We start from the raw sequence: 16,753 nt of genomic DNA, 5'->3' as shown, positions 1-16,753 counted from the left end.
GCGGTAGAAAATATGTACGGCAGCAGGGAAGGCAGGAGCGAGATACAGGCTGGCGATAGCACAATATTCTGGCAAGGAGGACGTGCAGAGACATGGCTTATATCAGGAAGTTTGTGGGAGGAGCAAAGAGTTCAAGGTTCAGCTGAAATCGAGGTACAATGCAGGGTTGTCTTAAAGGATCTGAAAAGGCACTGTCCAGCATCTCCGATAGCTCAGTGAGAAGGTTCATTGCCAGACACAGCTCTGAGGTCCCAGGTTCAAGTCCAGGTCCTGACAATCAGACTCCAATAAAGATTGTTAGGCTATGGCATGTTTATTTGGTGCTACAATTGTCATAGAAAATGATGCCAGCAAGGCGGCATTTTGACTGAAAGGTATATGGGAAATTGTGTTTTCAACACAGTGTGTTGTAGATACTTTGATGGAGCTGGTCAGAACTGATGGCGCCATACGACATGCACATAAACAATGAGAAGTCTAAACCTTTTCTTTCTACTTCTTACTAGGCCTTCTGCAGTCATTGTTTGCTACTGAACAATAGGTACTACATATGGTAGTAAACTGACAATTTATTTTAACGTCTGTGTTTTGTGTTGGCATTGAAAGGCATTGTCCTCCAAACTTGGTGACCAGATGTGCTGATATGTGGTTAATTCTAGGGAAGATCTAATGAGTTCTGATCCCTGGCTGGTAGCATCTGCATTATGAAATAGGATAAACATCACATTTGGAGTGTTATTCTGAAATGGCCCATCTGGAGAAGAATTATTTGCACATCAATTTATGACATTCTATACTTAAAAAAAGAAGAAAGGATAAAAAAATACTGGGGCTTTCTTTTGTGTTCAGCAGGACCCCATCTCATTGTCTGTCCTTGACATCGATAATTAAAGTAAAGGTAAGTCTCAAAAGGTTGGGCATCTTGCAGAGAGAGGTTATCCCATGCCAGTCTGAAATACAAGAACGCATTGTAATCTTTCACTGCCTGTTTTTCTTGAAACAGTGTCTTTGTCTTTGTGTGGTATATGTGACATCATCCGCCATTCACAGAGTCCTATTAGTGGTGTTTTATAGGATAAGACTCGTACAGCAACCTATTTGTATTGAATATAGAAGAGTCTCTTTGATGTTCTGTCACCCTTTGCGCTCTGGAGTCAGACTTGAATTGCATGGCTAACCTCTCGCCTCCTAAATCTATTATAGGTCAAAGCTTGGATGATTCTTTTTATGAAATACTTGAAACCTGAGTGAGTGTGCTGGACTGTGTTAAGGGTCTATGTAGCAAATAGCAGGCTTCTGATTTCTTCGGGCTATAATTGATTAGCTGGAGCAGTGTGTTTAAAGTGAAGGTTTTTATAGCTGTTCCTCTCACCTAATTATTGTGGCAATTGAAACAATATATTAACTGTTTTTTGTCATTAGTTGATAATCTCAATATTCACGTCTAAGGCTAGACATTAACACTGCTATTAAATCTTGGCCCTGCTGCGCTATTCTGTTACTTTCTAAACATGATCATTTTTATTATTTCAGCATTAGTTTGATTTGTAGACGAATGTTTCAATATATTATTATTATTATTATATATTAACTTCCATGGTAGTGTTTTCCAGATGTAGAAATAAACCTTTGTTTTCTTTGATGAAAATATAGACCTCATGTACTGCATTAAAATGGAGCATTAAAGTGGTACGCATACTGAGATTATATTTAAATAATGCAGATTTGAAACTGATTTGAATTTGAAATGCCTACACAGCCATTTTCTCCCACGTTGTTATACATCAGCTTTTGTTAAATGGTGGATCACGGTCCGGACCATCACCCCGCCAGTCTGCAGCACTAGATCCCCGCTGTACTACCGTAATTTATTGCTAGGACTGCCAGTGTCCTAAAAACCAGAGACGTCACTTGTTTGCCCCGCCCTCTTTAGCAAGTTTCTCCGCCCAGCTCCCACCCCCTGTAGCATGATTCTTTTTCAATCTCCCGCTCTTGCCCCTGCCCTTGCCTGCCTGGCTACAGCAACTTATCCATCTGGTACACTGTTTACTTAGATGGGCTCTACTAATCTACAGGTTCATAACTGAAATTTAGGGATGTGCACTCTGATGAGGGCATTTTCTCTTGATGAGGGTACACTGATGGGGACATCTGCTTTGTGGAGACACCTGCTCTCTGCTGTATGGTTACTGGTCACTCTGATGGGGACACCTGCTCTATAAAGGGCACCCTGATGGAGATTCCCTTCTCTATGGGGGCACTCTGGTGGGGACACCTGATGTAAAGGGGCATGCTGAAGGGTGTTGACTACTGTTGACATGCTATGGAAATTGTACTTTTCACATTTTTGATAGATCTGTAATTGCTACAATCTCTAGTCATAGTTCTTGAGATTCGGACCTCCTTGAATTTGAATTCCCTTGTTATAGATGCTAACTGGTGGGTTAAAGTAGATGTACTCCCAAACTGGATGGCATGTGGTTTGCTAAAGCACTGTGTTTTAAAAGAAATCACCATGTTTTCTCTCCTCCTATTAAAATATTGTTTTCACCTTTCTTCATTCTTGTTTTACACCTCATTGCTGCAGTTCTCCTCTAGCACCTTTTTGTTCTTATCTAGCACCTTCCCGCTTACAACCTCAATTCCAACAAAGTTGGAATTCTGTGTAAAATCTACATAAAAACAACAGAATGCAGTGATTTGCTAATCTAGTTTTATTCACAATTGAGGTTGTATGTAAACTATCTCCAGCAGTGGATGCTTGTCATTGCTCAGGGTGGTGACAATCATGGACTATGCCTGTGCAGTAAGTATCTGCACAGCCACTTGTCATCCTGTCACCTGTACTTCCAGGTGAGATTATAACACAGGTTAGCAACTGGAGATAGGGACAGTGTTGTCATCTCATTAACAGAAAATTCCTGAACAAGGACTTTTATGGATGGATTACCAGGTATTATTTTAATGAATTGGATAGAAGAAGATCCTGGACTGCCGCACTCCTTAAAACGATGTCTTTATTGTAGTAGTGCAATAAAGACAGTGTTTTAAGGCGTGCGGCAGTCAAGGATCTTCTATCAAATGCACCTGTGCATAGCCAGCACCCTTTTGGTTTAGTGGGACGGAAGCAAAGCCAAGGGATCAGCAGTTTTTAGAGCAGTATCATCTCTCACTATTATTTTAATGAAAGCGGTAGACTTAGAAAGTTTGAAAATTAGGTTAACATATCAAAGAGTTTTTAGTGATCTGTTTTTTATCATCTTTAAAGGGGTTGTAAAGGCAGAAGGTTCTTTATCTTAATGCATTCTATGCATTAAGATAAAAAAAAAACTTCTGTGTGTAGCAGCCCCCAATTACCTACCTGAGCTCCTTCTCTATCCAGCAATGTCCATGATTCCCTCTGCCATCCAGTACACTCCTCCTGATTGGCTGAAACAAAGCAGCGGCTCTATTGGCTCCCATGGCTGTCAATCAAAGAGTCTGCCAATCAGGGGGGAGAGGGGGCAGGGCCAGGTTGGGCCCAGTATCTGAATGGATACATGGAGCTCTGACTCGGCTTGGGTGACAACTTGTAGCAAGCTGCTGGCTAAGGGGCACTCAAAGGAGGGAGAGGCCAGGAGCAGCCAAGAGGGACTCGAGAAGACGAGGATCCAGGTTGCTCTGTGCAAAAGCAACTGCACAGTGGAGGTAAGTATAAAATATTAAACGTTATTTAAAAAAAAACAAAAAAAAAAACTAGCCTTTACAATCACTTTAACTACTGAGTAAACAAGTAGCCCTAAACATAAGTATCACCAAGTGAAATGTACTCAAATACAGCATAACTTGTTTTAAGGATGGTAACGGGTCCTCCTTAAAAAGAACCAATGAGAATGGAAATATGGGAGCCTCAATCCAGTGTTAGTATAATTAAATTATGTTAAACAATTGATCATAGATTGGCTTGCGTTGATAATGTGTGTTCCAAGCGGATTTTTTTTTTAACCACTTCAGCCCCGGACCATTTGGGTGGTCAAAAACCAGGCCCCTTTTTGTGATTTGGCACTGCGTCGCTTTAACTGACAATTGCGCGGTCGTGGTTCCCAAACAAAATTTGCCATCCTTTTTCCCCCCCACGAATAGAGCTTTTTTTTGGTGGTATTTGATCACCTCTGCGGTTTTTATTTTTTGGGCTATAAACAAAAATAATGAGACAATTTTGAAAAAAAAAATATTTTTCATTTTTTTGCTATAATAAATATCCCCAAAAAATATAATATATTTTTTTCCATCAGTTTTTAGGCCGGTACACATTATTCTACATATTTTTGGTAAAAAAAAATGCAATCAGCATTTATTGATTGGTTTGTGCAAGAGTTATAACATTTACAAAATAGGGGATCATTTTATGGCATTTTTATTAATATTTTTTTTTTTTACTAGTAATGGTGGCGATCAGTGATTTTTTTTTGTGACTGCGACATTATGGTGGACACTTTTGACACATTTTTGGGACCATTGTCATTTTCACAGCGATTAGAGCTATAAAAATACACTGGTTACTGTGAAAATGACACTAAGCGAGTGAGTGAAAAAACGTATATAGCGCAACACATGCGAACTGAATCGCCTCTGGGCGCTTGGTATCCATTTCTTGGGCCCTCAGAAGAGATGGGTTTTGATCTTCCCTCTGAAAGCCAAGTGGTTTACCTCCAACCGAATGCTGGTTGGTAGAGCGTTCCATTGTCTGGGTCCTTGGACTGCAAATCTTAGTTCTACTTTGGACTTTTGGGAATCTGCAGTAGATTTTGGTTGGTGGATCACAGAACGCGATTGGGATTGTGATTTTTTTCGTTTTTCGCATAGATATTGGGGGGCATCAATTTTATTGATGAAATAATCTGATAATTCATTGCAGAATTCTTGTGAATCAGAATTAGGGGCTTCTAGACAGATTGGGTTCATAGTTTGGGTGACTAGCTTGAAGAGTTCGCGGGGGCGGTTTAGGACATTAGTGATGATAATAGAAAAATTATTTTTTTTGGCAATGAAGATTTCTTAATGGTATTTTTTTGTTATCTTATAAATGGTGTGATTTTCCTCCTGAAGGGCTTCTTTTCCAGGCTGCTTCAGCTCCTCTGCGCTCTTGCTTTAGCAACGACAGCTGGTCGTTAAACCAGCTGGAGTTGTTTTTCTGGATGCACGTTGTGCGTTTTGGCACTACTAAGTCGGCTGACTGTAATAGAGCCTTGTTGATAGCATCGAGCGTTTCTGTGGCTGTTTGATGTTGTTGGATTGTTTTTATTTTGTTCCCTAATGTGTAGTTTTGAATAGTTGTGAATGGAGCTTCTTCTGAGATCTAGTCCAGTGTGTTGTCACCGGTTTTAGTGTTTTTTTTGCGGGGGTATTTTTAGTGATTGTGAATTTAATGGCATGGTGATCTGTCCATGGTTGCGGCTCATTTTCCAGAATATTGATTTCCAAATCTTGTCTGAAAATGAGATCGAGCGTGTGACCAGAGGCATGTGTGGCCCCACCTACTGGTTGCTGCAGACCTAATCTTTCCAAATGGTCAATGCAGGCGTCGGCGACGGGATCCTGTGAGGAGTTGGCCCAAAGGTTGAAATCCCCGAGCAGCAGGAGGTGTTTGATGTTTAGGGTATAGGTGGAAATAAACTCTGTCAATGACATGAGTAGATGCGTTTTTGGGCCCGGTGGTCTATAACACAGTAGTATGTGAACGGTGTCCTGGGGATTTGTTTGCAGTTGCAGAGTGAGGGTTTTCATGAATGGAAGTGGGTTCTAAAGGTCTGGTTTGGTGATTGAGAGGAGTCTTATGGATCACCGCCAGGCCTCCTCCTCTTTTCCCTACTCTGTTTTCTGTTAGAATGTGATAATTCTCTGGCACCAGTTCTCCTAGAATGGTGTTATAGTCGGCTGTAAGCCAGCTTTCTGTGATAAAGAGGCAGTCTAAATCGTTTTGTAGGATGAAATCATGGATTTCTTGTCAGTGTTTTACTGCCGATCTTGTATTGACCAAATCGCATAATATGCGCTTAGGTTGGGGTGAGTACGTGTGATTTTTGACTGTCGATCATCATTTGATTCTTAACAGTTGCTCCTTCCTTAGAGCTTTTTTGGTGACGGCTCGTAATACTGAGGTGAATGGCTTTAGACCTCAAATGATTTCTGCAGAGTATCTCAGATTAGACATAACTGCAGAAAATTCCGGGGGAGGTGATATTGATCGGGGAGGTAATTCAATGATAATGGGTCAGAGGATTTTTCAAGCGGGTTCCCCACCCGCTAAACCATTCCTCCCTGTTTGATCCAGAGGAAGGCGAAAAACCCTTAGCCGTGCTAAGCCAATCTGCAGTGACTGGGGAAAATATTCCTTCCTGATCCCTCACAGGCGATCGGTGAAGCCCTGGATCAAGCACTAAGTAGTAGTAGTCCCTGTATTTGAATGTTGTGGCTGAGGATGGGGGGGTGGGGTGGGGGTATACTTACACCTGAGTACACCAGTGGGAGCACAATTCCCAGCTTTTGGGCTGGGGAAGGGAAGTGGGGGGTACGTCTTGTGAGAGACTCTATTACTGGGGTGTAGTAAGATGGCCGCCGACCGGGACTGGGCTCGAACCGGGGCCTGTGCAAGTGAGTGAAGTCTGGTTGTACGGCGGAGGAGGTTTCTGGGGCACCAAGGGGCGACGGTGGAAGTTGTCCTGGAGCAGGGGGAGCTTAGTGATGTTAGAAGGGGGTTTGTTGGAGGTGCAAGCGCGGCACGCCGCTAGTCCGCTGCTGAAGGCGCGGACTTTACTAGATGCGGTCGCCGCGACTTGCTGCAGAATTGAGCGGGCCGAGGAGGGGTTGAGGATGGTGGAAGCTGAGGTGGAGAGGTGGCAGGGGAGAGTACCGATCACGGCCGGGGTACTGAGGGAATAAAAAGCTGACCGATTTCTTCCCTATGTTGGGCCGCAGCTGCGGCTTATCCTGAAAAGGACGGCCGCATAGTACCCCCAGGGGAGGTGGGAGGTGGAGGTGTGGAGGTGGAATAGGCCTGAGCCACAAGGCCTTACCTTGAAGAAGTTGTGGGAGGAAGAGGGAGGCCAAAGGGGGAGAAAAAGCAGCTGTCCTGGATCCTGGCTGTGGAGAACCCTGCCTGTCTAGTGCTAGGAGCCACACGTCCTACTCCTATGAGCGTGCGCCGATTACTACTAGCACCACTTCTAGCCCTGGAAGTGAGAGCAGACTCGTCCAGCTCATTGGAACGCATGCGTTCACTGGCAGTGAAGGGGTTAACCACTAGGTGGCGCTTTAGGGGTTAAGTGTTCCCTGCATAGTGTTTCTGACTGTAGGGGGATGGGCTCTGTGTCACATGACACTGATTTCCGCTCCGAGTACACGGAGCCGAGGTCAGTGTCATTGTCACTAGTCAGAGCGGTGAAATACTTGTTTACACAAGCCTCTCCCCGCTCTACACCTCCGTACGATGATCCCCACGACGATCGAGTCCGTGGGACCTGCGGTCTGACTCGCGGGCAAGGCGGCAGGGTCGCTCGCGACCACACGGTAGGCATTTAAAGGGCCACGTACAGGTACGTGATTATGCCTGTTCGTGCCATTCTGCCGACGTATCTATACAGTGGGCGGTCCTTAAGCGATTAAAAGTGCAAGCTACAGGACAGCCACCCTAAAGAAGTCAGGGAGAAATGGTTGTAACCGACACCTTTAAAAACACATGGTCATATTCCTATCTTCATGGATTCCCTTTAATCACTTATTCAGTATTTATTGCCATACTGTCTCGGTACTCATTACCCAAAGTTCGCTTAGTATGGGGAATTTTCAAATTGCATGGGCTTTGTCCTGCAGGTGCTTTCTGCAAGGACGTGAGGGAATTCTGTACACTTAGTCAAAGTACTAAATTAGTTAATGTTTCGCATAAGGCGCATATTAGAGTCCTTGTCTACACACGTTTTTTGAACATCATTTTATCTATGCCAAGTGCCTTGTATTTTACATTTCAGGTGCTGACATTTAAGAATATGTGCATCTGTCATAGTGTGATAAAAATTGTATTCTTTCATGATTATAGTGCTGTTTCTGTTCCATTCATTTTTTTTTTTTTTACCTTTAGCCGTCCTCAAAAGGTGTGCCTGTGTCCTTTCTTGCCAGCTCAACCCATTAACGTTTCCATGAGTTTGTACATTGTTCAGCATCCAGCCGAGGTGAGTGAGGGTATGGGAACCTGTCGCATTGTTAAATCTGGTGTTCTGGGAAAAGACTGACTACCACTTCCTGCGCTGGCTAGATGACTCGAGCATTAGGGGATGTACATTATGTTGCCTACTACAGCTTGTGTAATAAAATTATATATATTTTTTCGAATATTCTTGTTTTTGTTTCTCACCAATTGTTATACAGTGTATACGTTTATGTGTATAAAACAGTTATAGTAAATTCCCAGGATCTTTACAGCTCCCTCTTGGCTTACCCTCAACTTATGGCTATATTAGATGAAAAATAAATGGGTAAATAAACAAACTAACAGCCACAAATACCTGCCTAAATCTGTGGTGGCCTGAAGGTTTAGGCCCCACGTCTTCTATTTTGTTCACTACAGAAAAGGAGGGTGTCTTCTTCCTTGCTGTGCAGCAACAGGGAGTGGGGCCCAAGGGGCAGGGAGGCAGGAACGTTTTCTTTTCTGGCCTTAAAAAAGGAAAATAGCTCAGAATTGTCTGCAGTACTGCATTTAAACATTTATATGCATGTGTTCATGGTAGTCTGTTGAAATAGCTAAAAGGAAATCAAGAGGAATTAAGAGTGAAATATAAATACAAGAAGAGAATTATTTACTATACACTGAGAATAAACTAATTTTATAAATACCCCATGAGAACATACAACAAGGCAGTACATCCATCTACTCTCTTAATGTTAGGCAGACCATGGGTTGCAGGAAAAAAAATAGCTCACCAGTGTTGATGGGGGAATTGCTCCAGCGGAGCTATTGTGTGCTGGAAGAACACCATGGGGCAGATTCAGATAGAGATACGACGGCGTATCTCTGAGTTCCGTTGGTCGGATCTATGCGCCTGATTCATAGAATCAGGTTCCGCATAGATCTCCCTAAGATCCGACAGGTGTAAGTGAAACTTACACCGTCGGATCTTGGGCTGCAATATCAGGCCGGCCGCTAGCTGGCGTTTCGTTTTTTTTTTACGCGACGTCGTTTGCGTTCGGCTTTTTTCGGCGTATAGTTACCCCTGCTGTGAGGGGTATCCTATGTTAAGTATGGCCATCGTTCCCGCGCCGAGTTTTACATTTTTTACGTTGTTTGCGTAAGTCGTTCGCGAATACGGATGGACGTAATTTACGTTCACGTCGAAACCAATGACGTCCTAGCGACGTCATTTAGAGCAATGCACGCTGGGAAATTTTACGGACGGCGCATGCGCAGTTCGTTCGGCGCGGGGACGCACCTGATTTAAATGTTACACGCCCCCTAGACGCAGAATTCCGCCGGGGGATTTACGATACGCCGCAACTTTAGAGGCAAGTGCTCTCTGAAAAAAAGCACTTGCCTCAAAAACTTGCGGCGGCGTAACGTAAATCAGATAGGTCAGCAGATCTTTAGATCCGCGTAACCTATCTGAATCTGGCCCAGTGATTACTGCTAGCAGTTATAACTGCTGGCAATAATTGCATGCTAGAAATCTGATAGGCTGGTAGTACAATCGGCCTCCCCATATAAGCAAGACCTCTAGAAACTCCTGTTGCATTTAAAATGTAGGTTCACTTTTCAGAACCAGAATTCACAATGATCTTGGCATTTAAAATGTGAATTCATTTTTTGGAACCAGATTTGACAATGAACATCTTCAAACACAGTCTGTGCAGTGTCAATGAGGGCATCAGTGCCCGCTAAGTGGGCTTACACTTTAAACAAAGAGAGTTGGTTAAAGCTAAGAGGACACTTGATTACTCAATTATTACACGCTAAATCTTTTAGTTAAACAATTTAGAATTCTGTAGAGACTGCTTGGCTCCCATAGCATAACTTGGTCTGATATCTACTTTTCTGGGAATTGTTGTGGGACAATAGAAAGATACATTTGATATAGTTATTCAAGCAGGATTTAAAATACATTTTTGTAATTAAGTTTGATTAAATAACTTATTGGACATCATTTTTAAACTGATGTATATGAGACTCAGAGGATGTTCTCCAAGCTCAGAACACTTTAGCCTGAGAACTTAGTTTGCATCTTTCAGGACAGATTTAACAGCTGTCTAAAGGATTTTGCAATTTAATCTTTTCTCTGATAAGCGAAAGCTCACAGTAAATAGTTTTTATGAGAATGTATATAGGCTGTTGCAAGAAGTTTAATTAGCTACTGGATGCAAGACTGTCATTCCCATCATTGTCATAGTAGATCGAAACCCCTTGAGTGTCTTGTCTTGTCACGCATTTGTTACTGGAAGTCACTGTCCTGATACAACCTTCCGCTTTTCGCTGTCTGCTGGTTTTGTTCTATCACCTGAATAAAAAAATGCTAGAGTGACATTATTTCGAGATATGGTTTGGTTTATGTGTAAACATGTAGCACCACATTGCAGGGATAAAGCAGCATTGGCATGAAAAGCATGCCAACTTGCATCTCTTTGCAAAAACCTCTTTCCTAAACACATCAATGAATCATCAGAGCTCGCAGGAGTTCTCTGGCTCAAAGATGATTTTCTAGAAAGAAGCCATATTGGCTAATGCTAGATTACCACTCTGGGCCTTTGAGTATGTTGTATCCATTTCGCACATGTGGAAATACAAGGACCATTATTTGAACGAGAAACTTGATTCAGAACTACCTTTGATTGTTAACCACAACAACGAGAGAAACTGCTTTTTTTATAATTGCTTCTTTTCTTTATTTTCCAAGTTGCATCACATACATAAAAACAAATAACAATAACAAGAAAAAGTACAAAAAAAAAAAAAAAATACCTACCTACATTGCATTATCCCCCCCATGGGCACCATCGGCCTCCCCCTCCCTCTCCTCCAATTCCCCCCGTCCCACTCACCCCCTACAAGAGGCGGGGAGGAACGCCAGGGAGAGAGAGAGAAAGAGGAGGAGGGGAAAGGAGAGACGAAACCCCCCCTCCTCCCTCGTGACCCCCTAGACCCCATCACCTTATGACCTCCCTACGGCACAAAGAGGAGCTCAATACCACCCTAAAAAAAGGGGATTTTGTGCAGGGCTTAATAGTCCTTAATTTCGTGACTTTAGTGAAAAAAAAAAAAAAAAGGATCTTTGTTTCGTGCCTCATTGACTCCCCATCACCTTATCCCCCCCCCCCCCCTACCATGCGAAGGGGAGAAGTTTCATAACCACCTCAAAAAAGAGGAAAATAAATAAATAAAAAAAAAACACTATTGGGTGTGTCCTCCTTTTCCTTATTAGTGGTCTTTCTTTTGTGACTATAACCTTTCTTTAAAACCCCTGTTCCCATTCTTATGACTCCCAAATAAAATTCCTTAAGGGGAGCCTCTATACTTATCCTCCTATGTTGACTTAATTAATTAATTATTCCCTCCTCTTTAGTGATCCAAATTAGTGCTGTGAAGAGGAAGAAAAAAAAAATTAATAATAAAAAGGTGAAAAATAGGAGGGGGGGGGCCGCGCCTCCCCCCTCCCACCTCCTCCCCCTCCGGTGCCCACAAGGTAGGGAGAAAAAAAATAGGAAAAAAAAAATGTAGAAAAAAACTAAGACAACAAACCGAGAAAAAAAAAAGAAAGTTATTCGCCGCCTTACCCCTCCCCCCCCCCAACCGCCTCCTAGCCTCTCCGCTCCAAACTAATCCTTCCCTATTTCAGGAGAGTAATATATCCACCCTGCCCATATATCCTTAAATTTGTCCTGTTGGTCCTTGACCGTGTGTACCCATCTCTCTGCCTCCATTATCCTCTCTACCTCGATTTTCCATTCCACTATATTGGGGACTTTAGGTTGTTTCCAGTATCTAGGTATCAGTGCCTTCGCTGCATTTAATAGGTGTGGTGTGACACTTCTTTTGTAGAACTTCATGGATGATGGCATCCCATGAAACAGAAAATCCAATGGGGATTGCTCAATAGGCCTTAATGTAAATTTTTTTATCCACGGAGATATCTCCTCCCAAAATCTCCTAATCTTGGGACACTGCCACCATATATGAAGAAATGACCCTCTTTGATTGCACCCCCTCCAGCAGTTGGCATTCCTTAATGGGTAGATCTGAGCCAAACGGGTCGGTGTATGGTACCATCTAGTCAGAAACTTATACGACATCTCCTGTATATATGAACTTATTGAGGACTGGTGTGTTATTTCCATCAACCTATTTGATTGTTCCGCTGTAAATTTAAGGCCCAACTCCCTTTCCCATTCACGCATGTAATATGGGATTGTCTTATCTTGGGCACTCTGGACCATTCTGTGCATCCGAGATAACATATGGCCTGGTTCCAAGCGGTTAACACACCACTCCTCAAAAGTAGTCATGGTGTTTACTGATCTAATTTGGTGTTTCCATTTATTTATTTTTTTTCATATTTAAATCTTTTATTTTATTTTTCTTTTATGGTAAGGTTCACAGAAGGTTAACATATCTTATACAATGGATACATAATCATATAGTTCTTATCACTACACACTTATGATGGGCTAGCAAGTAAACAGGTGGGGATTCAGAAACTTAAGAAGAATAAACCAAAAGCAGTACCTCCCCGGTCCTCTTGCTCTATTCCCAAGCCCGCCTGCCTTTTATCAGTAACTTCTTTTCCCGTTTCCTAATACCACTGTATTGACCTCACACTTCTTCCTCCCCTCTGTTCCCTTGTCCATTCCTATACCCCACCTAACCCCCCCTTAAACCTAGAATCAACATAATCCTCAACAAAACAACAACAAAAAAAAAAAAAAAAGAGAAAACCCCGCCAACCCCCTCCCCTCCTCTCCCTCCCCTACCTCGCCGGAGACGGACGGATCCTCCCTTACTTCAACCCTTCGGCCTCTCCCTTTTCACTTCTACCCAAAAAGGAATCTTCTCTCCCCTATCTATTCCACCAGTAATCTCTTCCCCTCTTCCGTACTCATAAACTGATTCCAACCTGTCCAAGTTTCTACATACTGTTCCCTTTTGTTCCGGGCTGAGAGGATCAGGTCTTCTATAGCTCCAGTCTCTCTCACTCTATTGAGCCATCTCGCAATAGAGGGTGATCTACTGTCTCTCCATTGTAATGTTATTCCATTTCTGGCAGTATTTATCATGTGACATATCACCATCTTTTTGTACTCTCGCACTGGGATTTGTGAGCAATGGAGCAGAAAAAAAGCTGGATCCTCCTGAATCTGGTGCTCCGTAAATTTTTGAACAATTCTCTGGACTTCCTTCCAGTAATCTCTTACTTTTGCACAGGACCAAAATATATGCAGCAAGGTTCCCTGCTCCACACCACATCTCCAACAATACTCTGAGTAGCCTTTAGAAAATTTATGTAATCTTACTGGTGTATAATACCATTGGAACAATAATTTATAATTGGATTCCTGTATTCGCGTAGATATTGAGGAGTTTAGTGCTAAGTGAATTATGTGTTTACGTTGAGTCTGTGAGAAATTTCTCCCCAGATCTCTTTCCCATTTCCCCAGTCCCGGCAACTCAAAATCCTCCTGAGGGGAATTCAATAGTCTATACATCTTTGAACTCACTCTTTGTATTGGTTCCTCCTCGTCGCAGTATTGTTCAAATTTTGTTAGTTGTCGCCGAAAATTAGATGGTTGTCCCAGGGATCTTAAAAAGTTGCTTATTTGAAATGCTTGCCAAAAGGATAACTCATAATTCCCTCCTCTCTTTGTTAGGGCCTCCAATGATGGCCACATACCAGTTTGCAGAAAATGTGATACCTGTACTTTACCCCTTTGTTTTAATTTATTAAAAACTGCTCCTGCTGTACCTGGTATGAAGCCTGGGTTCCCTAATATAGGGAACAGGGGAGAACACTTCGATGAGAATTTTGGATTTTTACATATTTTAGCTGCGATTGACAACGTTGGGCCAATTATGGGATGTTTCTTCATCTTACTTGGCAATAACTTATAACACCAAGGGGCTCTACTTAGTGTTATTGGACAGGTCTGCTGTTCTACCTCAACCCACCTTTTATAGTGTCCGTTTCTACACCAGTCTATCAATCTCGTCAAATGTGCCGCTTCATAATATTTGGCAATATCCGGGGACTGCCATCCCCCCAAAAGACTTGGGTAACCTCATCACCTCTTTCTTAATTCTTGCCTTTTTCCCTGCCCAGATGAATTTCATCAGGAGGGCACTAATTTGCCGTAGGAAGGCCGATGGTATCAATATCGGCAGTGTTTGAAACAAATACGTAATCTTTGGCAAGATGCTCATCTTGACTATATTATTTCTGCCGAACCATGAATGTAGTCCATGTTGCCATTTCTCTAGTAGCATTCTTATTGAAGTAAGAAGAGGTGGAAAATTTATTTTAAAAACTTCTTTTATGTTTGCTGGAATCAGGGTACCCAAGTATTTTAGCGCAGTCTTCCACTTAAAACCAAAGTTTTGTTGTATAATTGACTGTTTCTGGGGTGTCATTGACACACTCATTGCTTCAGATTTTGCTTGGTTTATTTTTAGGTTGGAGAGCTCTCCGAATTTAGCGATTTCTTTGACGAGATTGGGAAGAGATACGTGAGGGTTTGATATAGTAAACAGCAAGTCATCTGCAAATGCGGTTATTTTATGCCTTCTCCCCCCCTATCTGTATACCCTGTATATCCGGATTTTGGCGTATTTTATTTAATAAGGGCTCCAAAGATAGCACAAATAGTAGCGGTGACAGGGGACATCCCTGGCGCGTTCCGTTTGTGATTTGGAAAGTTTTAGAGAACATCCCGTTAACTCTCACTGAGGCACGTGGGTCTGTATAAACACTTCCTATCCACCTTAACATATTCTCCCCCAGGCCCACGTGTCTCAGTACTGAGAACAGGAAATTCCAGCTCACTCTATCAAAAGCCTTCTCGGCATCAGTATTTAGGAACACGCAAGGGATGTCCCCGTCAGTGGCCTCCTGCACCAGATTAAGAACCCTTATTGTACCATCTCTTGCCTCCCGTGTAGGTACGAATCCGACTTGATCCATATCGACTAGCTCGGGTAACCATACTTGGATCCGTCTTGCTAGTAACTTCGTAAAGAGTTTTAAATCGGAGTTTAACAATGAAATCGGCCTATAGCTGCCGCACTCCGCCGGATCTTTCCCATCTTTGGGAATGACTATAATTTGAGCTAGTAATGCGTCCGGCGGGAACCCAGCCGTCTGGCCTACTGCATTGAGAAACTCTGCTAACTGCCCTCTCAGTAGTGTTACAAATTCTTTATAGTATCTTATCGTATAGCCATCCGGTCCCGGGGCTTTCCCTTCCTTCATAGTTTTTAACGTTGCCTCTATTTCTTCTATCGAGATGGGGGTGTCTAAACTGGCCTGAGCTATTGATGGTAACCTAGCTAAGTCCATTGCTGAAAGATATTCTTCTATTTTGGGTGGAGCTACTGGTAGCTGTGCCAAATTATATAGAGAGGAGTAATATCTCCCAAACTCCTCCACTATCTCCTTTGGCGTACGTTTTAATTGTCCCTCCTTCCCCTTGATTTGCGGGACATACGTTTGTTGACTCTTCTCTTTCAATTTCCCAGCTAGTAGTTTACTACACTTGTCTCCAAATTCGTAATTTATTTTCCTTCCCCTTTGTATTATTGCTTTGGTTTCCATTTATTAAACAGGTCTGTCAACTGCCGGTATTTCCATTCCCTCATTGATACCTCCCCCTGCTTTTGTACCAACTCTCTTAAGGGAAGCAGTTCCCCAAATGGGGCCACCTCTGATCAGTTTCCTCCCCACCCCTCAAAACTACCCTTCTCTTCCCCAGGAGGGAACCATGGAAATCCCTCCAAAGGAGTAATAGGCGATATTGGAGGAGCAAACTTTCCCGACTTATTCATTCTATCCCAGATAGATAACGTTGTTGTAGTTAATGGTGACACATATTCCGATAACCCCCTATATACGGTCGGGATCCAGGGTGCTCCCGCCAGATCCCTTCCTGCCAGTGTTTTCTCCAGGGAAACCCATATTTTACCTTTTGAGTCATGTCTCCAGTTCATAATGCGAACCAGGGCCATGGCTCTATAGTAAAGTACCATGTCTGGGAGTCCTACCCCTCCTTCCTTCCTTTGATCTTTTCAAAATATCATATGCCAGCCTGGGATGTTTATCCCCCCAGACAAAAGTCCTAAAAGCTTTCTTTATTTGTTTAAAAAATATTTGTGGGAGAGCTATAGACGAGAGAAACTGCTTAATACTGTGGTAATGAAAAGCCGCAATCTGACAGTGGATGAATGTGAGGGGGGTATCTACATTCACGGGATGGAGTATGACAAAACTGCTCTGGTGGAGGAGATGAAAAGAACATTTGAGAAGTTTCAAACATTACTGTGAACGTTGCCAAAACGGCAACATTTTATTTCTGTCACTCTTCATAGGGAGTGCTCTTTTAAGCGATTTTTATTTATTTTCAATGGCACCAAGTCTGCTCTGAACCTTGCTCTTCAGTGTTCAACCTCCCACCATCTGCTTTTCAACAAGATTGCTGCTATCGTCCCCTTATCTTCAAACAGAATATGGACATCAACACACTGGACAACACA

At 42.7% G+C, this 16,753-nt stretch overlaps 1 protein-coding gene across 1 annotated transcript in view; it reads left to right on the top strand.

Moving 5' to 3' along the window:
* The window catches only part of DTWD2 (DTW domain containing 2), a 330,650-nt gene that overhangs the window by 92,651 nt on the left and 221,246 nt on the right, over positions 1-16,753 (top strand). Inside the window, exon 3 of the mRNA XM_040343967.1 lies at positions 8,117-8,207. Within this exon, the coding sequence (XP_040199901.1) occupies positions 8,117-8,207 (91 nt within the window). The remainder of the gene's footprint in view (positions 1-8,116; positions 8,208-16,753) is intronic.

The sequence above is a fragment of the Rana temporaria genome, chromosome 1 (assembly GCF_905171775.1).
Source record: "Rana temporaria chromosome 1, aRanTem1.1, whole genome shotgun sequence".
NCBI lineage: Eukaryota > Metazoa > Chordata > Amphibia > Anura > Ranidae > Rana > Rana temporaria.
The sequence above is the reverse complement of the archived record's forward strand: the minus strand, read 5'-3'. Positions and strand labels throughout refer to the sequence as shown.